General features: G+C 44.1%; 1 protein-coding gene across 1 annotated transcript in view; it reads left to right on the forward strand.

Moving 5' to 3' along the window:
- The first annotated feature begins 210 nt into the window (after positions 1-210).
- The window catches only part of LOC138246899 (mucin-2-like), a 62274-nt gene continuing 43829 nt past the window's right edge, over positions 211-18655 (forward strand). Inside the window, exons 1-2 of the mRNA XM_069201644.1 lie at positions 211-275; positions 4305-4421. Of these exons, the coding sequence (XP_069057745.1) occupies positions 211-275; positions 4305-4421 (182 nt within the window). The remainder of the gene's footprint in view (positions 276-4304; positions 4422-18655) is intronic.

Raw genomic sequence — 18655 nt, forward strand, 5'->3', positions numbered from 1 at the left:
GCAAGGGGGACCCTAGCCTGAATGGGGGGCCCAACTCTTCACAGGGCCCAATTCAGCCCATGAACTGTGAATATCTGTGAGCTAAGGGTGACTCAGGAGCCCCTCCTCACTTTCTGCAGTGGGGCCCATCATTTTACGTCATGTCACTGGTATGACTCACCTAGACATTATACTTGACAATATAATGTTAGTTGAACCCAGCTAGTGCACATGATTGACATGAAGGTCAAACCCTGCATCAAACGCAATTATGATCCTTTAATCCTCTCGTTGAGGTGAACCGACTCAATGCCAACGACAGAGCACTCTAGAAGCCACAACAACGTTTACATTTCAACCAACCGCAGGAGATTAAAATGCAATGAGATGGCACTTGGCACAATCATGCCCTTGATAAATAGTCTTAAGACTTCTGTTCTAGAATCAGTCACTAATAAGCCACATCAACTTACACAGCTGCACATCATTATGGCAGTGTCTCTTGCATTTCATTTAACAAAACCAGTGGTTATTATTAAGAAATCAAATACATCTACTTCTCACCCATAGTTTGACAAAGATTGTGACTAGCTAGGTAATCATTACTGTCATCTGTCAAGAATAACATAAGAGAGCATATGATGTTTAGAAGGGACTATTGTGAAACTACTGAAAGAAAAGAAAGTGTGGGAGTATAACCGATGGCAAGAGCTTTTGGTAGCAGTGAGATCAAAAAAGCACATATGTGCTGGCGTATTACATCTTATGGCTGCACCCAACTGATCTCCAACCCAAAACTACATATTGTAGAAGATCTCTGGTTTGAACATTTTTTATCACTTTACGCCACCACATCTAGCTAGTTAGGGGTGGGGTCACTTATAGTAAAAGCAGGTGAACATACTGAATTAGAACCCTTCTCTTTAAGTAAAGGCATATAGGTAATTAATAGGTAACACAAGGGGCACAACACCAACAAAAAATACTACTTTTTCATACAAAACAAGTATTTGACTGGACAAGACTTTTTGACATTGATGAATGCACGTTCAGTTATGAGTAGCGTTTGCTAATCTGTGTAAAACCCCGCCCCCCCATCCCGGGGAGCCTTTGACTGCTCGTCTACAGTTACCAAAGGAGTAAAGGGCAGAAGGGATACTTGATCCAGTTGCACAGGATTCATAGTAGATCCAGCCTCGGGACATTGGGAGAAAAAGGCCTCATCCCCTCCCCCCAGCCCTATTGGGCCCAGGAGCCCCTCTGTGCCCCATGACCCTCGGAAAGGGGTTCTGACAGCATGTATGAGTAATCGTGTGTTAAGTGGATCACCTATTTCCTCACTTTGGCTCAGTGCAGTAAAAAGACCATTATGTAAGAAAGGAGATAGGAATGACCCGACTGATAAGCCGCATATACATTGTTAAAAAAAGCTTCCATGTGTCATACACCAAAAAATTTAAAATTGATCTGAAACTAATAATATCTTGTCTCATTGTCATGCTGGCTTTAGGAGAACAAGCATTGGCTAAACCAATAGGTTTTGCCTTTGTTTTTTCTTTTGCATTCTATTTTACTATGTAACTGGATTATAAATATTAGCAAAAGGTTATCATAATATTTGTTTGAAATTTGATAAACTGTTAATAGTTGTTTATGTTGTTAATTAATTCAACATACATCACAACATAAGCAACTACGAACGGGATGTCACATTAAAAAGAATATAAATATATTAAAACCTTTTTGTGATATTTAGAAACCAGTTAGATAATAAGATAGAAAACAAAAAAAAGGCAAAACCTATTGGCTTTGCCAATTCTTGTTTGGTAAGGAAGAGATGTGTGAGGATGTGACAACGCAGATATATGAAACTAGGAAATGTGAGGCTCCTGGAGGGAGGGTTGTGAGACTGTGAAGGAGGGGAAGAGCTACTAAAAAGAAGGTTGTATTCAGTAAAAGAGGGTGTGAGAGGCTTGGAAGGAGGGTGTGACTGTGAAGAAGAGTGCTCTCACGTTCCCGAGTGCGGTGCCTGATTAGCTCTTCTCAGCTTTGCATTCTGGGACATGCAGTCATCGTTTTGTGGTGACATAAGCAGGACGATGAATTACATGAAGCAAAGGGGCTGGCGGGAGCTCCAGAAAGGAGGGTGGGTGCAGGGATCGAGGGAGAGAACAGCGTGAATCTCTCCGAATCTGATGAAATCCCTTCCTGAGCCTGATGTATTTCTCCTGGTAGTCACTTGGGCCCATATTTATACTTTTTGACGCAAAACTGCGCTAACGCAGTTTTGCGTCAAAAAAATTAGCGCCGGCTAACGCCATTCTGAAGCGCCATGCGGGCGCCGTATTTATTGAATGATGTTAGCCGGCGTTAGCCGCCGGCGCTGCCTGGTGTGCGTTAAAAAAAACGACGTACACCAGGCAGCGCCGGCGTAGGGGGAAAATGGCATATGGGCGTCCACAAATGGTGCAAGTCAGGCTGAGGCAAAAAAATCGCCACAACCCGATTTGCGCCATTTTTTTACGACGCCCATCCCCCATTGAAATGACTCCTGTCTTAGCAAAGACAGGAGTCATGCCCCCTTGCCCAATGGCCATGCCCAGGGGACTTCTGTCCCCTGGGCATGGTCATTGGGCATAGTGGCATGTAGGGGGGCACAAATCAGGCCCCCCTATGCCACAATTTTTAAAAAAAAAAAAAATACTTACCTGGACTTACCTTAATGTCCCTGGGGTGGGTCCCTCCATCCTTGGGTGTCCTCCTGGGGTGGGCAAGGGTGGCAGGGGGTGTCCCTGGGGGCAGGGGAGGGCACCTCTGGACTCATTCTGAGCCCACAGGTCCCTTAACGCCTGCCCTGACCCAGACGCTAAAATCCGGCGCTAATGCGGGTTTTTTAGACTCGCCCACTCCCGGGCGTCATTTTTGCCCGGGAGTATAAATACGACGCATATGCATCGGAGTCATTTTTTAAGACGGGAACGCCTACCTTGCATATCATTAACGCAAGGAAGGTGTTCACGCAAAAAAATGACGCTAACTCCATGAACTTTGACGCTAGACGCGTCTAACGCCAAAGTATAAATATGGAGTTAGTTTTGCGTCGAATTTGCGTCGAAAAAACGACGCAAATTCGGCGCAAACGGAGTATAAATATGCCCCTAGGTCTGGTGGTTGTTAGCCATTATATGAGCATAGGGCCGAGAACGGAGGTTTTGTGCCGGTTACAAAGTCGGCTTGTATTGTACCTGCCCACTCACTCACCCCCACCAGAGATCACACCTTTGCCATAGTCGCCCTCCCAACCTAGTAACGTCAGTGAGACAATAAGCACCTTGACTCACTCACCTCTGGCCTGTCCGTCTCGCCTTGTGTGACCAACCAGAGGGGGGGTCAGCCACAGTCCCCTCTGTTGACATCACGGCCAGAGAAACAAGCACGCAGATTGCAGCCCAACGGGTGGGTAAGAGGGAGGATGGATGGATGGGAAGCTGCCCTCATCAGCCATGGCCAGAGAACGCCACAAAGCACTAGTAGCAGGACACCGTGTCTTCTCAGCACAAGGTGGGGTTTCTTGCAGAGGCTTATGCTCCGGAAGGAAGGAACGAGAAAGGCTCAGGACCCAGTAGTGGCCTGCGAGAGCTGTAAACAGAGAAAAGATGGACGAGCAGGCATGTCTTCCAAGTGTGCAGCACACCATGGCTTTAGAGTGCCTAGAGGCCATGTCAAACTACTCTGTCAAGAGACTCCCTGTCGCTTGACCACTGCCAGACAGGCCGGTGCTTGCATCATAAATGCCAGCAGGGCTGGGTCAGAGCCACCCCTCCTAGGGTTTGCAAAGCCTGGCACACAACAGAACCTGCCAGAGTCCTACCGGCCTTTTAGAAGCGCATGTCTCTTTAGACATCTTTCGACTTCCCACAAAGGCACTCTATCTTTGAGACCACTTTTGGCAGCCAGGGCATCCTTCCTCGCCCCCCATGTTTCCAAAGGTGGGCTTCAAAGGGGTCACAATCATTCAGATTACCAAGGACAGACAAAGGAACAAGGACTCTTGGTAGTAATTTGGAGACGCCGAAGGTGAGGATCCTAAGTGCCTAGGGAGTGGGCACCAAGCAATGAGCAAACAACATACCACCATGAGGCAGGAACCCTTCTCTAATGTAACCCATGATCATGTAAAGCAGACAATGAAATCAGCAAACAACATACCGCAACAGAGCAGGAACCAAAAGAAAAAAAAAGTACTTTCAGTGTGGTGCCAACGAAGGGAAGGACACTGGCTAGTGTCCAATTAGAAGTGACTGGAAGGCGTATTTGGTCCATAGGCAGCTCGTCGGCAAGATCAGCAAAGAAGACGAAGATGACAACAGGAAGTGCTGTGAAGACAATCTACTGACCAATGGGAAGCACGTAAATCAGAGTGATGTTGGAATAAGACAATGGTAAGTTCGGGTAGGTAAGGGGCTGGTTCTAAGCCCCTTTTAAGTGTTTTTTTTTAATCATAAAAGATTTCTCAAGCATGCATGCGAGCACGCGGGCAGGCGAAATCTAAAAACAAGTACATTAGATCAGGTATTTTAGATTTTATTAAGTACTATTGAAATATGTGGTCCTCAGGAAAGTATGTATACATTTCCATTCTGCTTCTGATGATGTTCTCCCCCAAACTGCTAATGATTATCAGTACATACCCGGGGCATCCCGTTAAACTTTATTTCTAGCCTGCAGGGACAACTATATGTTTATAAAGAGAAAAGGGTAGACATCTGATTTCCCCAGCTCTCAAAGTATACAAGGTATGAGGCCAGAATACTGCGCTGGATGGAGCAGAAATTTGGGGCTTCCCTTTTTGTCTCAGACCTAGTAGGTCACGAGAAAGCTTTCCTAAAACATCTATTCAGATTACCCAGCACTCCAACGTTACCACTGTTTTTTAGCATTGGAATGTTTTACATTTCTACCTTAGCTAAGTTAAGACATGTTTTAAATTGAGTTCAAATGTAGGCACATCCGAGTTGGAGGCATAATGAGATATTATGGCACTCACAGGAGGCTGTTTATTGGATGGTTTAGGCACAACTGTGCTCTTTTAAGTCAAATAGGTTTTCTTGACTTTTCGTCTCACCCTGAGTCCATTACAAGAGGACTTGCTAATAAGTAGAGACATTTTAAGGGATGGGCAAAGTGGACAATTGCCCAATGCTACCATTCTCCAAAGGGCTCATGGGAAAGTGATTTTCTCTTTATATCACCTCTATTTCTCTGTCTCTCAACTTCATTTCTTCTCTCTGCCTATCCCTACCTCAGACTCTGTCTTTCACTGACACTTTAACAATTTTGAGGCTCTAGCCAATTTATAATTGGTTATTTTTTGTAACCCCCTTTTCTGAAATTTTAACATATGCTTCAAGATCTTTTGCTTGGTGCATGCTTGAACTATCAGAAAATAGATAACAAAATTCAAAGTAGTTGTGAGGATGCTGTGCTCTCAGCCCCAAAATTCCTTAAGAGGACACAGCGGTTATAAGGACTCTTGTATTTCAACAAGTCTTCTGGCTTTGGGGTGGCAGCACCTCTGCTTGTAGGTGACTGAGTCACTCCCACACCATTTGGCAGCTGTCAGCCCAACCCTCTTGGCTCTCTATCAACATCTCACCCAAACCCAAATGGTAAAGGTGATTTGTGGTAGCCTAGTACATGGAACTCTGAAAACCCTTCAGGGAAACTATGGAGACCAAGCCTTACCCTTTTCTCTCTAAAATACAAGTCTCTTACACACATACACAGGCAAAAAAGAAGATGCAGGGTAGTTTTCAATACATTTATTGAAAAGATTGCAATCTACGATAAAATGCATGAGCTGCAATGATTAAGACAATGAGGAATAACAAAATCAGGATTGTATATATCAGAGATGTAAAAATGAACAACCCCAACATATTCCAATAAACGTGAATATATAATTCCTATATAAAACCTGTTTTCTAGTCTCAGCAAGAGCATGTCAGTGTAAGCCAAATCTGTCCATGCAGTGTCCATGAGAAGCACACCCCACACCTGTTACCTTAGTGCAGGGTCGAACACAAAGGCTGAGGTTGGCTGCTAACTGACATGCAGGGGAAATGGAAAATCTTGTCTGGAACCTCTTATAACACCTTTTGTCCTACAAGGTGTTTATATAAAATACATATTTTACTCTTGCAAAATAAGCCTGATATGGGTATGTACATAAGTCTTTGACTGTTTGTGCAGTCTTGTGGCAGCAATATCAAAATATTATCCTGTATACTTCGCATTCTGTTCTTGTCAACCCCGGGCAAAAGAACACAATGGAAATATGTCATGCATAACACTGATAGTGACACTCACGCAGAATTTCCTGTGATTGTGAAAATAAAGCATTACTACTAAAACAAGCTGTGCTAAAATGAATAAAATTGAATAAATTAAAACAGATCATATTATCTGGATGAAAGGGCACAGGCCGCAAGCCTAAGCTAAGGCAAATACCATATCCAGCAAGGAGCTAAAATGAACCCACAACACTGCCAGTAAGTTTAAACTTGATTACAAAAAGTGGTTCCTAGATATTTTGAGATGGAAATTGACTGAAGGGGAGGGTCTAATAAAGGCTTTCCTCACAGCTATCTTCACCACCATCTTGGCCACTCATCTCAAACAGGTCCTACAAACACTCATCCATCCAGACTAGTGCGGCTTTATGCTGGCCAAGAGCACAGGGCACTGCCTCCGGCAGCTCCAGGTTGCCCTTGCCCATGGTCATTATCTCATACTTCAATTAGCTCTGCTTCTCATTGATTTTGAGGAAGCCTTTGACACGGTGGACTGGGGATATCTGGCCAGTATCCTGCAGAGGGCTGAAATTGGGTCCTGATTTTGCGTCTTTGTCTGCCCACTCTACTCTAATCCAACCGCACGGGTCCAGATCAACAGTGTGATTTCCGAATTCTTTCCCATACAACGTGGGACCCAGCAAGGCTACCTCCTGTTCCCCCTCTTTTGTGCACTTGCGATTGAGCCTCCCTGTGTCTCCTTTGCTGTTATGCTCAGGTGCGGGGTTGGCAGTGGGACACCAGACACAAGGGTCGCATTGCTCTGTATGTAGATGATGTTCTCCTATTTCTTGCAGACCCTGAGACGAGTGGCCCCCGGTATCTTCAGATCCTTCAGCTCTTTGGTAGGGCATCCAGCCTGCATTTTAACTCAGCCAAATCATTGTTGGTACCCTTGGCTCAGACACTGAACTGGATAGACTGGCTTATGGATATACCCCTGCAGCGGTTTGAGCTTCCACTCTCTGGGCATATGGGTTGCGCTTCATCACTTCGTCCCTTAACCTTGACCCTCTGACACAAAGAGCCAAAAAAGACCTTAAGAAATGGCAATCACTACCACTGAGTGTGATGGACAAAATGGCCCTCCACAATATGATGGTGCTGCAGAGGTACCTCTGTTCCCCAGATCATGCCCATGTTACACTGAACCCCAGTCCCTTCCAATATTCCAAGGGTAACCCAGGTGGTCTTCCTGCCTGGAGAGCAGTATTCCACCACACTCATTGGGGTTCTAAGCCCACTCTTCAAACTCCCCTATGGCGTGGAACATGGCCATGCAAGGTAGTGACACTGGAGGGTTTTGTGGGATGGGATACCATCGGCATAAGGCAATTAGGTGATGTGTAGACCGGCACACACACTTGTGCTCCCTTCAGGAGCTTCAGGATGAATACACACTCTCCTCTTCACAATTCTACCAGTACTTGCAGCTGCGGCACATGCTCCACACCTGTCAAAGTGGTGCCGTGGGGTGGATTGGTGCATGCAACAGGAGAAACCAGTGTTTGAAGCCAGAGAATGCCCTTGTAAACATGAGCGGATCTGGGGGAAATGGTGGAGACGACTAGATCAGAACCTTCTGATGCAATGTTCCTTGTCAATATGCCTTTCGTTCAATGTACTTGCTCTACTGTATTTTGCCAGTCTGACCCTGTGTTACTTCTTATTTGTGCTGTCTATGTGACCACAACTGAGTGAGAGCCTTGTGTGGCAAAACTAAGACTGTTTATCAAACAAAAAATAAATATATGGTTGACTTTTAAATTGTTTGTCTTACTGGGTTAACTTTCGTGTGCTTTGTCCTGAAATACATTTTTTATGTTGATGATGAAATCAAGAAACGCAAATTAGAACAAAACAGAAGTCTAGCCTTTTCCTCTGTGTACCAAGGATCTAGAACCACTCTCCCTCACATTAGGCTCATGTCATCATTCTCACAATTCATAAATGGACGAAAGTCCCCAATATTTAAGAACAACACTTTGAAATTGTATTTGCTCTTCCATAGTTCTTAAATGGGTATCTATAGAAATACTCATGTCCAGCAAGATGGCTTCTATGTCAGCTCTTGATGCTAAAACCTACTGTACCCTGAAGTCACGGGTTTAGATCCCGATGAGGCAGACCCTGCAGTCAATCATCTAAAGGTCCACAAATTGAGTACTATTAAATATGGTGTTCAAAAACTTGTCATTTACAGTGCTGCAAAATGGTGACCGAGCACAATGAATCGCAAAATAAAAACATCTTTATTAGGCTATGTTATGTTGCATTATGTGTACTCGAAAAGCACACTATCCCAAATGACGGTACTGTGGTACTATGCAGGTGAGTGTGCCTAACCCCTGCATAGGGTAGGCTGGTTAGTTGAAAAGACAGATCTTTCATTTCTTGAGGAATTCAAAGAGAGAAGAGGGTCTGATGTGGAGTCGAAGGTTGTTCCACATCTTTAGGGTTGTTGTAAGAGAACACCTGTTCTCCTGATCTGGTTCTGCGTATGCATGGGATGTGTGTGAGTAGGAGTCCTGGGAGCAGAAATGTTTATGTGGTTAGTGGAAGGAAATGTGCCTGTTAAGGTAGGTGGGGCCTAAGTTGTGTAGTGTCTTGAATGTGTGTGTGAGAAGTTTGAAATGAGCACATTTGTGTATTGGGAGCCAGGAGAGCTCCCTGAAGTTTGGTGTAGTGTTAGTTGTATGTAGGAGGACAAGGATAAGTCTGGCTGCTGCTGAGTTCTGGATAATCTGTAGTTTTCTGGTGAGTTGCTTGGTGATCACGGTGTACAGAGGTGTTCCCTTTCTGACTTGCTGGCGACTAGGGCATGAGTGACTATTTTCTTGGTATCACTTGTGAGCCATTTGAAGATCTTCCTCAGCATCTTCAGGGTGTGACAGTATGATGCAGTGAAGGCGTTGACTTGTGTGGTCCGGTCCAGTTTGCTGTTGATGGTGTTTACAAGGTTGCTGGCATGGGTGCTGGATGTGGATCCGAGTTTGGCATGGCACCAGTTGTGTCCAATGGTGAGGGGTTGTTTCCGAATACCACTACTTCTGTCTTGCGGCTGTTGAGCTTGAGATAGTTGGCTTTTAGCTAGTTAGTCACTTCACCATGTAGGCGTAAACTTGTTTCTCGCGTTGGAGGTCTTGTCCAAGACCACAAAAAAACACTGTTTTGGATTTAAAGCTGAAATACAAATGTATTTCAAAACAAAATACTTCCTCAACTACACTGTAAGACCCATTTTGTTTCTTTCTAAAAGTCTACAGGAAAAAATATATAAAGTCTATGTACATTTTTCTGCCAGAGCTTCTCCAATAACAAAGGTAAGTTAGACTCCATTTTAACCTCTTAATGGGAGAAGACGTTGAGGAAATGCTAAACTCTGACTCCCTATCCAGTTCACCTCTTCTGACTGTAGGGGTAGTGGTCACTGCTCCCTAAGGCACTCTGCATCAGACAGCAATGTTGGATGGGACAGTGTTTCCATTTGTTTGCTATTGGAACTATCTGCCCCCAAGTGCAACAGTGCTTCCTTCCCCTTCAATCCCAGAATGTATCTAGCAGTTGGAAACAGAGAAAGAGAAAAGAACTCCACATTTCAATCTTTCACCTTGTTGCTTTGCTCCTTGTGATGACCAGCCTCTGATTTGTCTGCAGAAAGACCTTGAAGTTGTGAATGCTCTATAAGAATGCAACCATGACAGCTTGAGCCTCAACTGTCCTTATGCAAATAATCTAAATGTTGGAGGAAAACTGCTGCTTTTAAAGAGGTGGGCTCCAGCCCATTTTAAAGATTGAGGGACATATTTGAGAGCCCTAGCCCACCTTAACACTGCCACAGTGTCATTTCTTTTACATTAAGGCGCACTAGAGTGGCATTTTGCCTCGGACATATTTACAAAGTGGTGCAATGCATGCATTGCACCACTTTGAAAGCCCTTGTGCCACATTATGTTTGTGCCAGGCATAATGTATGCAAGGGGGCCGTTCCCCCGTTAGGAGGGACAAAAAAATAGAACAAGGAAATCTAAGAGATTTCCTTGCGCCATTTTTTGGGCACCTTTAACGCCTGCTCAGAGCAGGGGTTAAAAGGGGGCATACCATTTTGGGCCCCTATGTACTCTGCAGGAGCATCACCAACATGTTGGTGCTACTCCTGCAGAGTACATCAATAGTGTACAAAAAAAAAAAATGACGCTATTGCCCTCTATGCTGTGCAATGGCGGGCTGTATTTTAAATATGCCGCACACATGTGACAGTAGCGGGGGTGCTAAGAGGCGCACTTTCCATAAATCTTCCCCTGATAACTATTTGCTAATCAAGGTTTCCTCCGAGGATATAAGTAGATTTATACTTGATTCCGAAGCCTGCGTTGATATCCCCAGAATAGGGTGTTCATCTACTCTCTGTTACATGGGTATCTGTGGCATAAGATGAAGGTCACTGGCGTAAGGTTGGTATTCATGGTGTAAGGCAGAGATTCTTAGCAAGAACCTGAGATCCCTGGCATAAGGTGGCTCTTAATATGAGGTGGGCGTATATGGCATAAGGTGGGCATTAACAGTATCTGGTGGCCACCCCTTGATTACGGTGGGCATCCCTTGGTCTCCGACTGCCACGCCTGGCTTTTGGTTGCCCCTTTAGCATTTGGAGGTATCATTGACATTTGGTGGGCATTTCTAGAATCTTATTCCTACATATGTACAAGTGAGGAAAGATCTGTCCACGTATGCAGTAGTGAATGAAAGTGATAAAAATACCAAGCACATAATTGGGGACCAAACTAGTGTAGTTATTAAAACCGAAAAATTTGTACCTGGGGGCATACATTTATTTTTCGTAAATGTTAAGCGTTTCCTTGAACTGCCTATCTAATATATGTTTTTAAGCAAATGGGAGTTGTGAAGTTGTTGAGAGTAAACGTCGATGGCATGGGAGGCATTCACATGCACATGGATAATGGTTTTGTTAAACCCCTATTTTTCTCATGTCCTTTCAGAAGTCCAGAGACGAGGGGAACAATACATATCGCGATAGAGGTGCTGAAGTGGGGGCTACTTGCCTATAATGCGAAACACGGAATGCCCAGCTTTTCAATACTGAGAAGGTCTGCTTTGGTTTTTCAGCGTACCGAGTTAAGCACCAAGAAGGCCGACTGTTAATGTTTTATTTCTTGAGGTGGGTATACAAACGTTTTTCCACACGAAAAAGACAGAATAAGCGCATTCAAGTGGACTAGGGGCCCGACTGAAAAATGGTAGGCCGTAAATCCGGGGAACAGCAATGATAAACTGATGCAGCAGTGACACCCTATGGCAGATGATAGCGTGACACTGGCTGAAGTCCTGTTGATAGTAAACAGATCCCAAAGCAGCAATGACACCAAGAGTAAATTAATCCCAGTGTGCCAATGGCTGGGCCCCTGCAGGTAGCAGATAGGCAACTGTGGCCTCTTGCAACCTCTTATATTTGATTTTGGCTGGGGTATTTCAGAAAGCAGACACTTCGGGGCAATAGTGAGCAGATGGCCATCAAATTGTATTAATATTGGTATAATGCAAAATACTTTCGAGCCCATCGTGAGAGGATTCCTCGTTTTGCACAGGGTCATGCCATGAAGGTTGAACGGTGAGATACAAGAATAATATTATCAGAATATCCCTGGTATAAATATATTTTATTATATATCATTTGCAAATATATCATCCTGTTGTAGGTAAAAATAGAAAATCTACACCTAATGGGAAATTTCTTTTGTACAGTATTTCTGACTACAATATTCTGACACACAACCAAGTTGAGCAGCAATGCTCTCTGAGACAGCTCAAACACTTGCAATATCTTGTATGAATAAACACTTGGCAGCAGCAACAATACGCAGAATGTACTATGCCTATTGGGTGATTTGGCAATGGTGGATGAATTCCCATAGTTTACCGCACCAGCCTACTTTTCCTCAAAGGCAATATCCTTGGATTGACCCCATAAAATCCATTGAGATATCAAATAGTTTGGACTCATAACTACAACAGAATTCCGAGGTGCATTTTTTTAGTTTTTGATTCAAAACTGTGCCAACGCAGTTTTGCATCAAAACGTTTAGCTCTGGCTTGCTTGGGCTAGTATAAAAAAAAAGACACTAGCCGGGTGACGATATGGGAAAAAGAGGTTGTGCGACAGATAATGATGCTAGGCTGGTTAGAGGCAAAAAAATGCCACTAGCCAGCCTTGCGTCATTTCCAGACGCACAACCATCCAAAAACATGCCTCCTGTCTTGGCCAGCACAGGGGACCAATGTCCCCTGGACCTGGCCACTGCACCCAGTGCCATGCAGAGGGCCCCATGTCAGGGCCCCCAATGGCACTAAGAATTGTTTTAAAGAAATACCTACCTATACTAACCCTACTTACATGGGATTGGGTCCCGCATCCTGTCGTGTCCCTCTGGTGTGGGTGTTCCTGGGGCTTGGGGTGGGCACCTGTGGACCCATTCCATGGTGTTTGACCATGGAAATGGGTCCACAGGCCCCCTAACGCCTAGTCTGACCTAAGCATTAAATAATGGTGCTAAGAAAGCTTAGTGCCATTATTTGGGTCTGCCTCCCACCCCGTGTCATTTTAGCACGGGGGAGGGGATAAATATGGCACTATAGGGATAGCGTCATTCTTTGGATGGGAACACCTACCTTGCATCCCATTGACACAATTTGGGTTCATGCAACCAAAAAATGATGCAAACTCCAATATTTTGACATTAGACTGGTGTAGCATCAAAATATAAATATGGAGTTAAGGTTGCACCGCAGTCACGTAAAAGAAAATGATGCAAATGCGGTGCAAACAGAGTATAAATATGCCCCGAGTATCCTAAACAGTAAGGCCATGATTTATACTTTTTGGTGCAAAACTGCACTAACACATTGTTGTACCAAAAAGTTTTAGCACCGGCTTGCACCATTTCTGAGCACCAGCTGGGCACCATATTTATGGAATGGTGCAAGCCGGTGCAAAGGGTAGGCTACTGTAAAAAAAATTACGGGCTGACAGTATGGAAGAAGGGGGTTTTGCACCAAAAAATGATGTTAGGCAGGTTAGAGTAAAAGAAATGACTCTAACCTGCCTGGCATGATTTTCTGATGCAAAACCATCCATATCCCATGACTCTGTCTTAGAAAAGACAGGAGTTATGTCCACCACCCCAATGGCCAGCACAGGGGACCAGGGTCCCCTGGGCATGGCCATTGCACCCAGTGCCATGTAGGGGGCCCCATTTCAGGGCCCCTAATGGCACTTAAAAAAAAATACTTACCTGTACTTAGCTGGGATGGGGTCCCCCATCCTCCGCTGTCCCTCTGGTGTGGGTGGGGGTGCCCCTCGGGCCTGGGGATGGCACCTCCGGGATTATTCCATGGTGTTCCACCATGGAAATAGGCCCACAGGTCCCCTAACGTCTGCTGTGACCAAGGTGTTAAATAATGGTGCAAAACAAGCTTTGCACCTGGATTTGACCCCTCTCCTCCCTGTGCGTGATTTTAGCACGGGGATAAATATGGCACTTAGGCCATAGAGTGATTTTTTGCACGGGAGCGTCTACTTTGCATCTCATTGACGCAAAGTAGGTTTCCACGTCCAAAAAATGGCTTTAACTCCATAACTTTGGGGCGAGATGGGTCTAGCATCAAAGTATAAATATGGAGTTAGTTTTGCACCGAATTTGCATACAAATATGACGCAAATTCAGTGCAAAACAAGTATAAATATGCCCCCAAGTTTCAATTCACCCAGTCACGAAATATTCAACTTGAAAGTATTTTAGATTAAAAATTCTACTTGGAAACTAAATTTGTCCAGTGGGAGGAACATGTCGCTGCTTTCTACTTAAACACAAACATTTAAGAGGATAAAGAAGCAAGGTGGGGCAACTGACCTTCTCCATCCATCACATTGGTGCAGGTGTAGATCAATGTGATGGTGGTAGCTGGGCATTTTTATTGATATAGGGATAATTCCTTAGGAAATATTCTGATCATGGGTGTAAATTACAATGCTGAGGGTACAAAATAATGGCTCCAAGCCATCAAATTGCCCCAGTATCATTGAGGTAAGTATCTGTAGCATGTGTAGATTTACTGTTCTTAACTTCACATCTACTTGCACTACACAATTTCACTTATTATTTAGAGTCAATAATGAGACTTGGTGTGAAATTATAAGCTTTATTTATAAATCTGTTTAGTTGCTCAATCTTTATTGAACTTAGCATAGGCTATCATCAATCCATAAGTTATAAATGATGATAATCAATCAATACAGAATAAATGCATTAAGCATGTTCCATTAAGGAAAGGTACCCAGTTTAAATATCAGGATGAAATTAGGAAGGACGAGAAAAAGGTGTCAGTCAGAACCCATAAAGAGATCCAAATAGAGAGGTTAAAGTAAGAAGCTAAAGAATCAAATCTCACATCTCAATCAAAGCAGAACTTTCCACAAAAAGATGTTCAAGATCCTCAGTAGAGTCTCGGAACAGCAAAGATTCAGACAGGAAAGTCAATGAAGGCAATGAACATGCCCTGCAGAGAGTCTGGGAAAAAGTCTCAGCAAGCGTCTCAGAAAGAATGTCCAAATGTCTGGAAAAGATTGTCTGAGCAAGAGTGTTTGACTTACTCTAAGAACATGCACTATTAAAAAAACATCATGTTGTCTTCTTTATGTCAGCCAATCAGCAAATGATGTCTTCATGGGAACAGAAATATTTCATTGTTGTCTTACAGTGGAAACAATGATCCATACACACCAAAGTTTAAATGCAACATTTTTATCAAACTGCTTGAGGAAAGCTTCAGTTCAATGGTTAGGCTTCTACATCATTTTATTAAATCACAAGCTACCTATTGATTCTTAAACTAAGCTATTGTGTGCATTGAAGCATTTAGTGGAATTAGGTTATAACATTTTAATTTATTACTATAATATGCCTATGGGAAGGTTAAAACTAACTTCTGTCGCACTCAAACATCTTTTTCTCACCATGTCCGCTTTGTTGAAAGTTTAACATTTCACATTCCTAATTTAGGTCAACTTTGCAGACTACAGCATCAGGTTTTCAAGACTAATGTGTGTAAATGTGTCAGCTTACTGCTTTCTTGTAATTAAAAGACATTGTATTTTCGCCAAAGGCCTACTTGTTAATTCTACACGATATTGCCTTCATTTTTCAATATTTTAAAATACTCTATCAACTCTCCCCGAAGGGTTCTAACCATGAAAAATTATTGACAGATGAAATCTGAAAAGGTCACTCTTTTCAAATGCTTAGTTGTTTCTTCAGATTTTTATTTTCTTTATTAATGTGATCACTTAATTCTAATTCTCTTTTTATTTGCCCATGTCTCTCTCTGTTCTTTCTTTTCTCCAGAACATTTTTGATAGCTTTCTAAACTCCTAATGAGGTCAGGAAACAAATACAAAAAATTAGTGTGGATAGTAGAATTGTTTTTTAGAATTCTTCTTCCTGCTGTATCAGACCAGTTGCCTATGGCAGAAACTGCTTTGCCAAAACATTCTAAAATACAAGTGTTTTCTAATGATTCTAATTCATGCTTCAAGTCAGCACTGTTTTTCGTGTATTCTAAAGTTTTCTTACTCTTCTCTGGAATATAAATGCAGCAATGCTGATTTTCAGCATCTTGCAGACTCTCCCTTTTTCTTTGAGTTAAATGTCTGATGCTAACCGATTTTGCAAAACCATTAATCTAATTGCCACTAATTCTGTGATCAACACCAGTAAAGCTTCAAAAGTACTAGTTGCCAATGTGTCCACTACTGTTAAAAGATTTCTCATCTTTTCATCATTTAAAATCACTCATACAAGAGGGATGATTGAGCCAAGAATATCTCCCACTATTTGTGTTCCATCACTAATACTATATGTATGTTTGTGTGCATCTACACTATATACATGATGCATGTTTGGAAAAAGAAAGCTAAATAACAAATACTCTCCCAATCTACGGGTGGTTTGAAACAGGCACCTTGCTCACAAATGGAATAAACTCCTGGAATTACTGGTTCATCACCTTGTAAAATTTGCCATGAACCTCAAGACAGTTCAAATGTGTGTGTACTACCATTCTCCACAGGTCTATTTCTGAGTTGGTTCCTTCTTCTGAAAACACAATTTTTTCCCTTCTGTCTCTTGTCTAATTTCAATTTACGGTGATTGTAGGAAGTTGGCTCTGTATGCACTGTTTCAAAGTAAGGAATAGTATGCACAGAGTCCAAGGGTTCCCCTTAGAGGTAAGATAGTGGCAAAAAGAGATAATACTAATGCTCTATTTTGTGGTAGTTTGGTCGAGCAGTAGGCTTATCAAAGGAGTAGTGTTAAGCATTTGTTGTACATACACACAGGCAATAAATGAGGAACACACACTCAGAGACAATTCCAGGCCAATAGGTTTTTGTATAGAAAAATATAATTTCTTAGTTTATTTTAAGAACCACAGGTTCAAATTCTACATGTAATACTTTGCATGAAAGGTATTGCAGGTAAGTACTTTAGGAACTTTGAATAATCACAATAGCATATATACTTTTCAAATAAAACACATATAGCTATTTTAAAACTAGACACAGTGCAATTTTCACAGTTCCTAGGGGAGGTAAGTAATTGTTAGTTCTTGCAGGTAAGTAAACCACCTACGGGGTTCAAGTTTGGGTCCAAGGTAGCCCACCGTTGGGGGTTCAGAGCAACCCCAAAGTTACCACACCAGCAGCTCAGGGCCGGTCAGGTGCAGAGTTCAAAGTGGTGCCCAAAACGCATAGGCTTCAATGGAGAAGGGGGTGCCCCGGTTCCAGTCTGCCAGCAGGTAAGTACCCGCGTCTTCGGAGGGCAGACCAGGGGGGTTTTGTAGGGCACCGGGGGGGACACAAGTCCACACAGAAAGTACACCCTCAGCAGCGCGGGGGCGGCCGGGTGCAGTGTGCAAACAAGCGTTGGGTTTGTAATAGGAATCAATGGGAGACCAAGGGGTCTCTTCAGCGATGCAGGCAGGCAAGGGGGGGGCTCCTCGGGGTAGCCACCACCTGGGCAAGGGAGAGGGCCTCCTGGGGGTCACTCCTGCACAGGAGTTCCGATCCTTCAGGTCCTGGGGGCTGCGGGTGCAGGGTCTTTTCCAGGCGTCGGGATCTGAGAGTCAGGCAGTCGCGGTCAGGGGGAGCCTCGGGATTCCCTCTGCAGGCGTCGCTGTGGGGGCTCAGGGGGGACAACTTTGGTTACTCACAGTCTCGGAGTCGCCGGAGGGTCCTCCCTGAAGTGTTGTTTCTCCACCAGTCGAGTCGGGGTCGCCGGGTGCAGGGTTGCAAGTCTCACGCTTCTGGCGGGAAACGCTGTTGCCTTTAAGCTGCTCCTTTGGAAACAAAGTTGCAGTCTTGGGTGAACAGGGCCGATGTTCTCGGGAGTTTCTTGGTCCTTCTAGAGCAGGGCAGTCCTCTGAGGATTCAGAGGTCGCTGGTCCTGGGGAAAGCGTCGCTGGAGCAGTGTCTTTAGAAGTGGGGAGACAGGCCGGTAGAGCTGGGGCCAAAGCAGTTGGTGTCTCCGTCTTCTCTGCAGGGCTTTTCAGCTCAGCAGTCCTCTTCTTCTTAGGGTGCTGGAATCTGAGTTCCTTGGTTCTGGGGAGCCCCTAAATACTGAATTTAGGGGTGTGTTTAGGTCTGGGAGGGCAGTAGCCAATGGCTACTGTCCTTGAGGGTGGCTACACCCTCTTTGTGCCTCCTCCCTGAGGGGAGGGGGGCACATCCCTATTCCTATTGGGGGAATCCTCCATCTGCAAGATGGAGGATTTCTAAAAGTCAGAGTCACCTCAGCTCAGGACACCTTAGGGGCTGTCCTGACTGGCCAGTGGCTCCTCCTTGTTTTTCTCATTATCTCTCCTGGACTTGCCGCCAAAAGTGGGGGCTGTGTCCAGGGGGTGGGCATCTCCACTAGCTGAAGTGCCCTGGGGCATTGTAACACGAAGCTTGAGCCTTTGAAGCTCACTGCTAGGTGTTACAGTTCCTGCAGGGGGGAGGTGTGAAGCATCTCCACCCAGAGCAGGCTTTGTTTCTGTCCTCAGAGAGCACAAAGGCTCTCACTGCATGGGGTCAGAAACTCGTCTCTCAGCAGCAGGCTGGCACAGACCAGTCAGTCCTGCACTGAACAATTGGGTAAAATACAGGGGGCATCTCTAAGATGCCCTCTGTGTGCATTTTTTAATAAATCCAACACTGGCATCAGTGTGGGTTTATTATTCTGAGAAGTTTGATACTAAACTTCCCAGTATTC

The sequence above is a fragment of the Pleurodeles waltl genome, chromosome 7 (assembly GCF_031143425.1).
Source record: "Pleurodeles waltl isolate 20211129_DDA chromosome 7, aPleWal1.hap1.20221129, whole genome shotgun sequence".
Taxonomy (NCBI): domain Eukaryota; kingdom Metazoa; phylum Chordata; class Amphibia; order Caudata; family Salamandridae; genus Pleurodeles; species Pleurodeles waltl.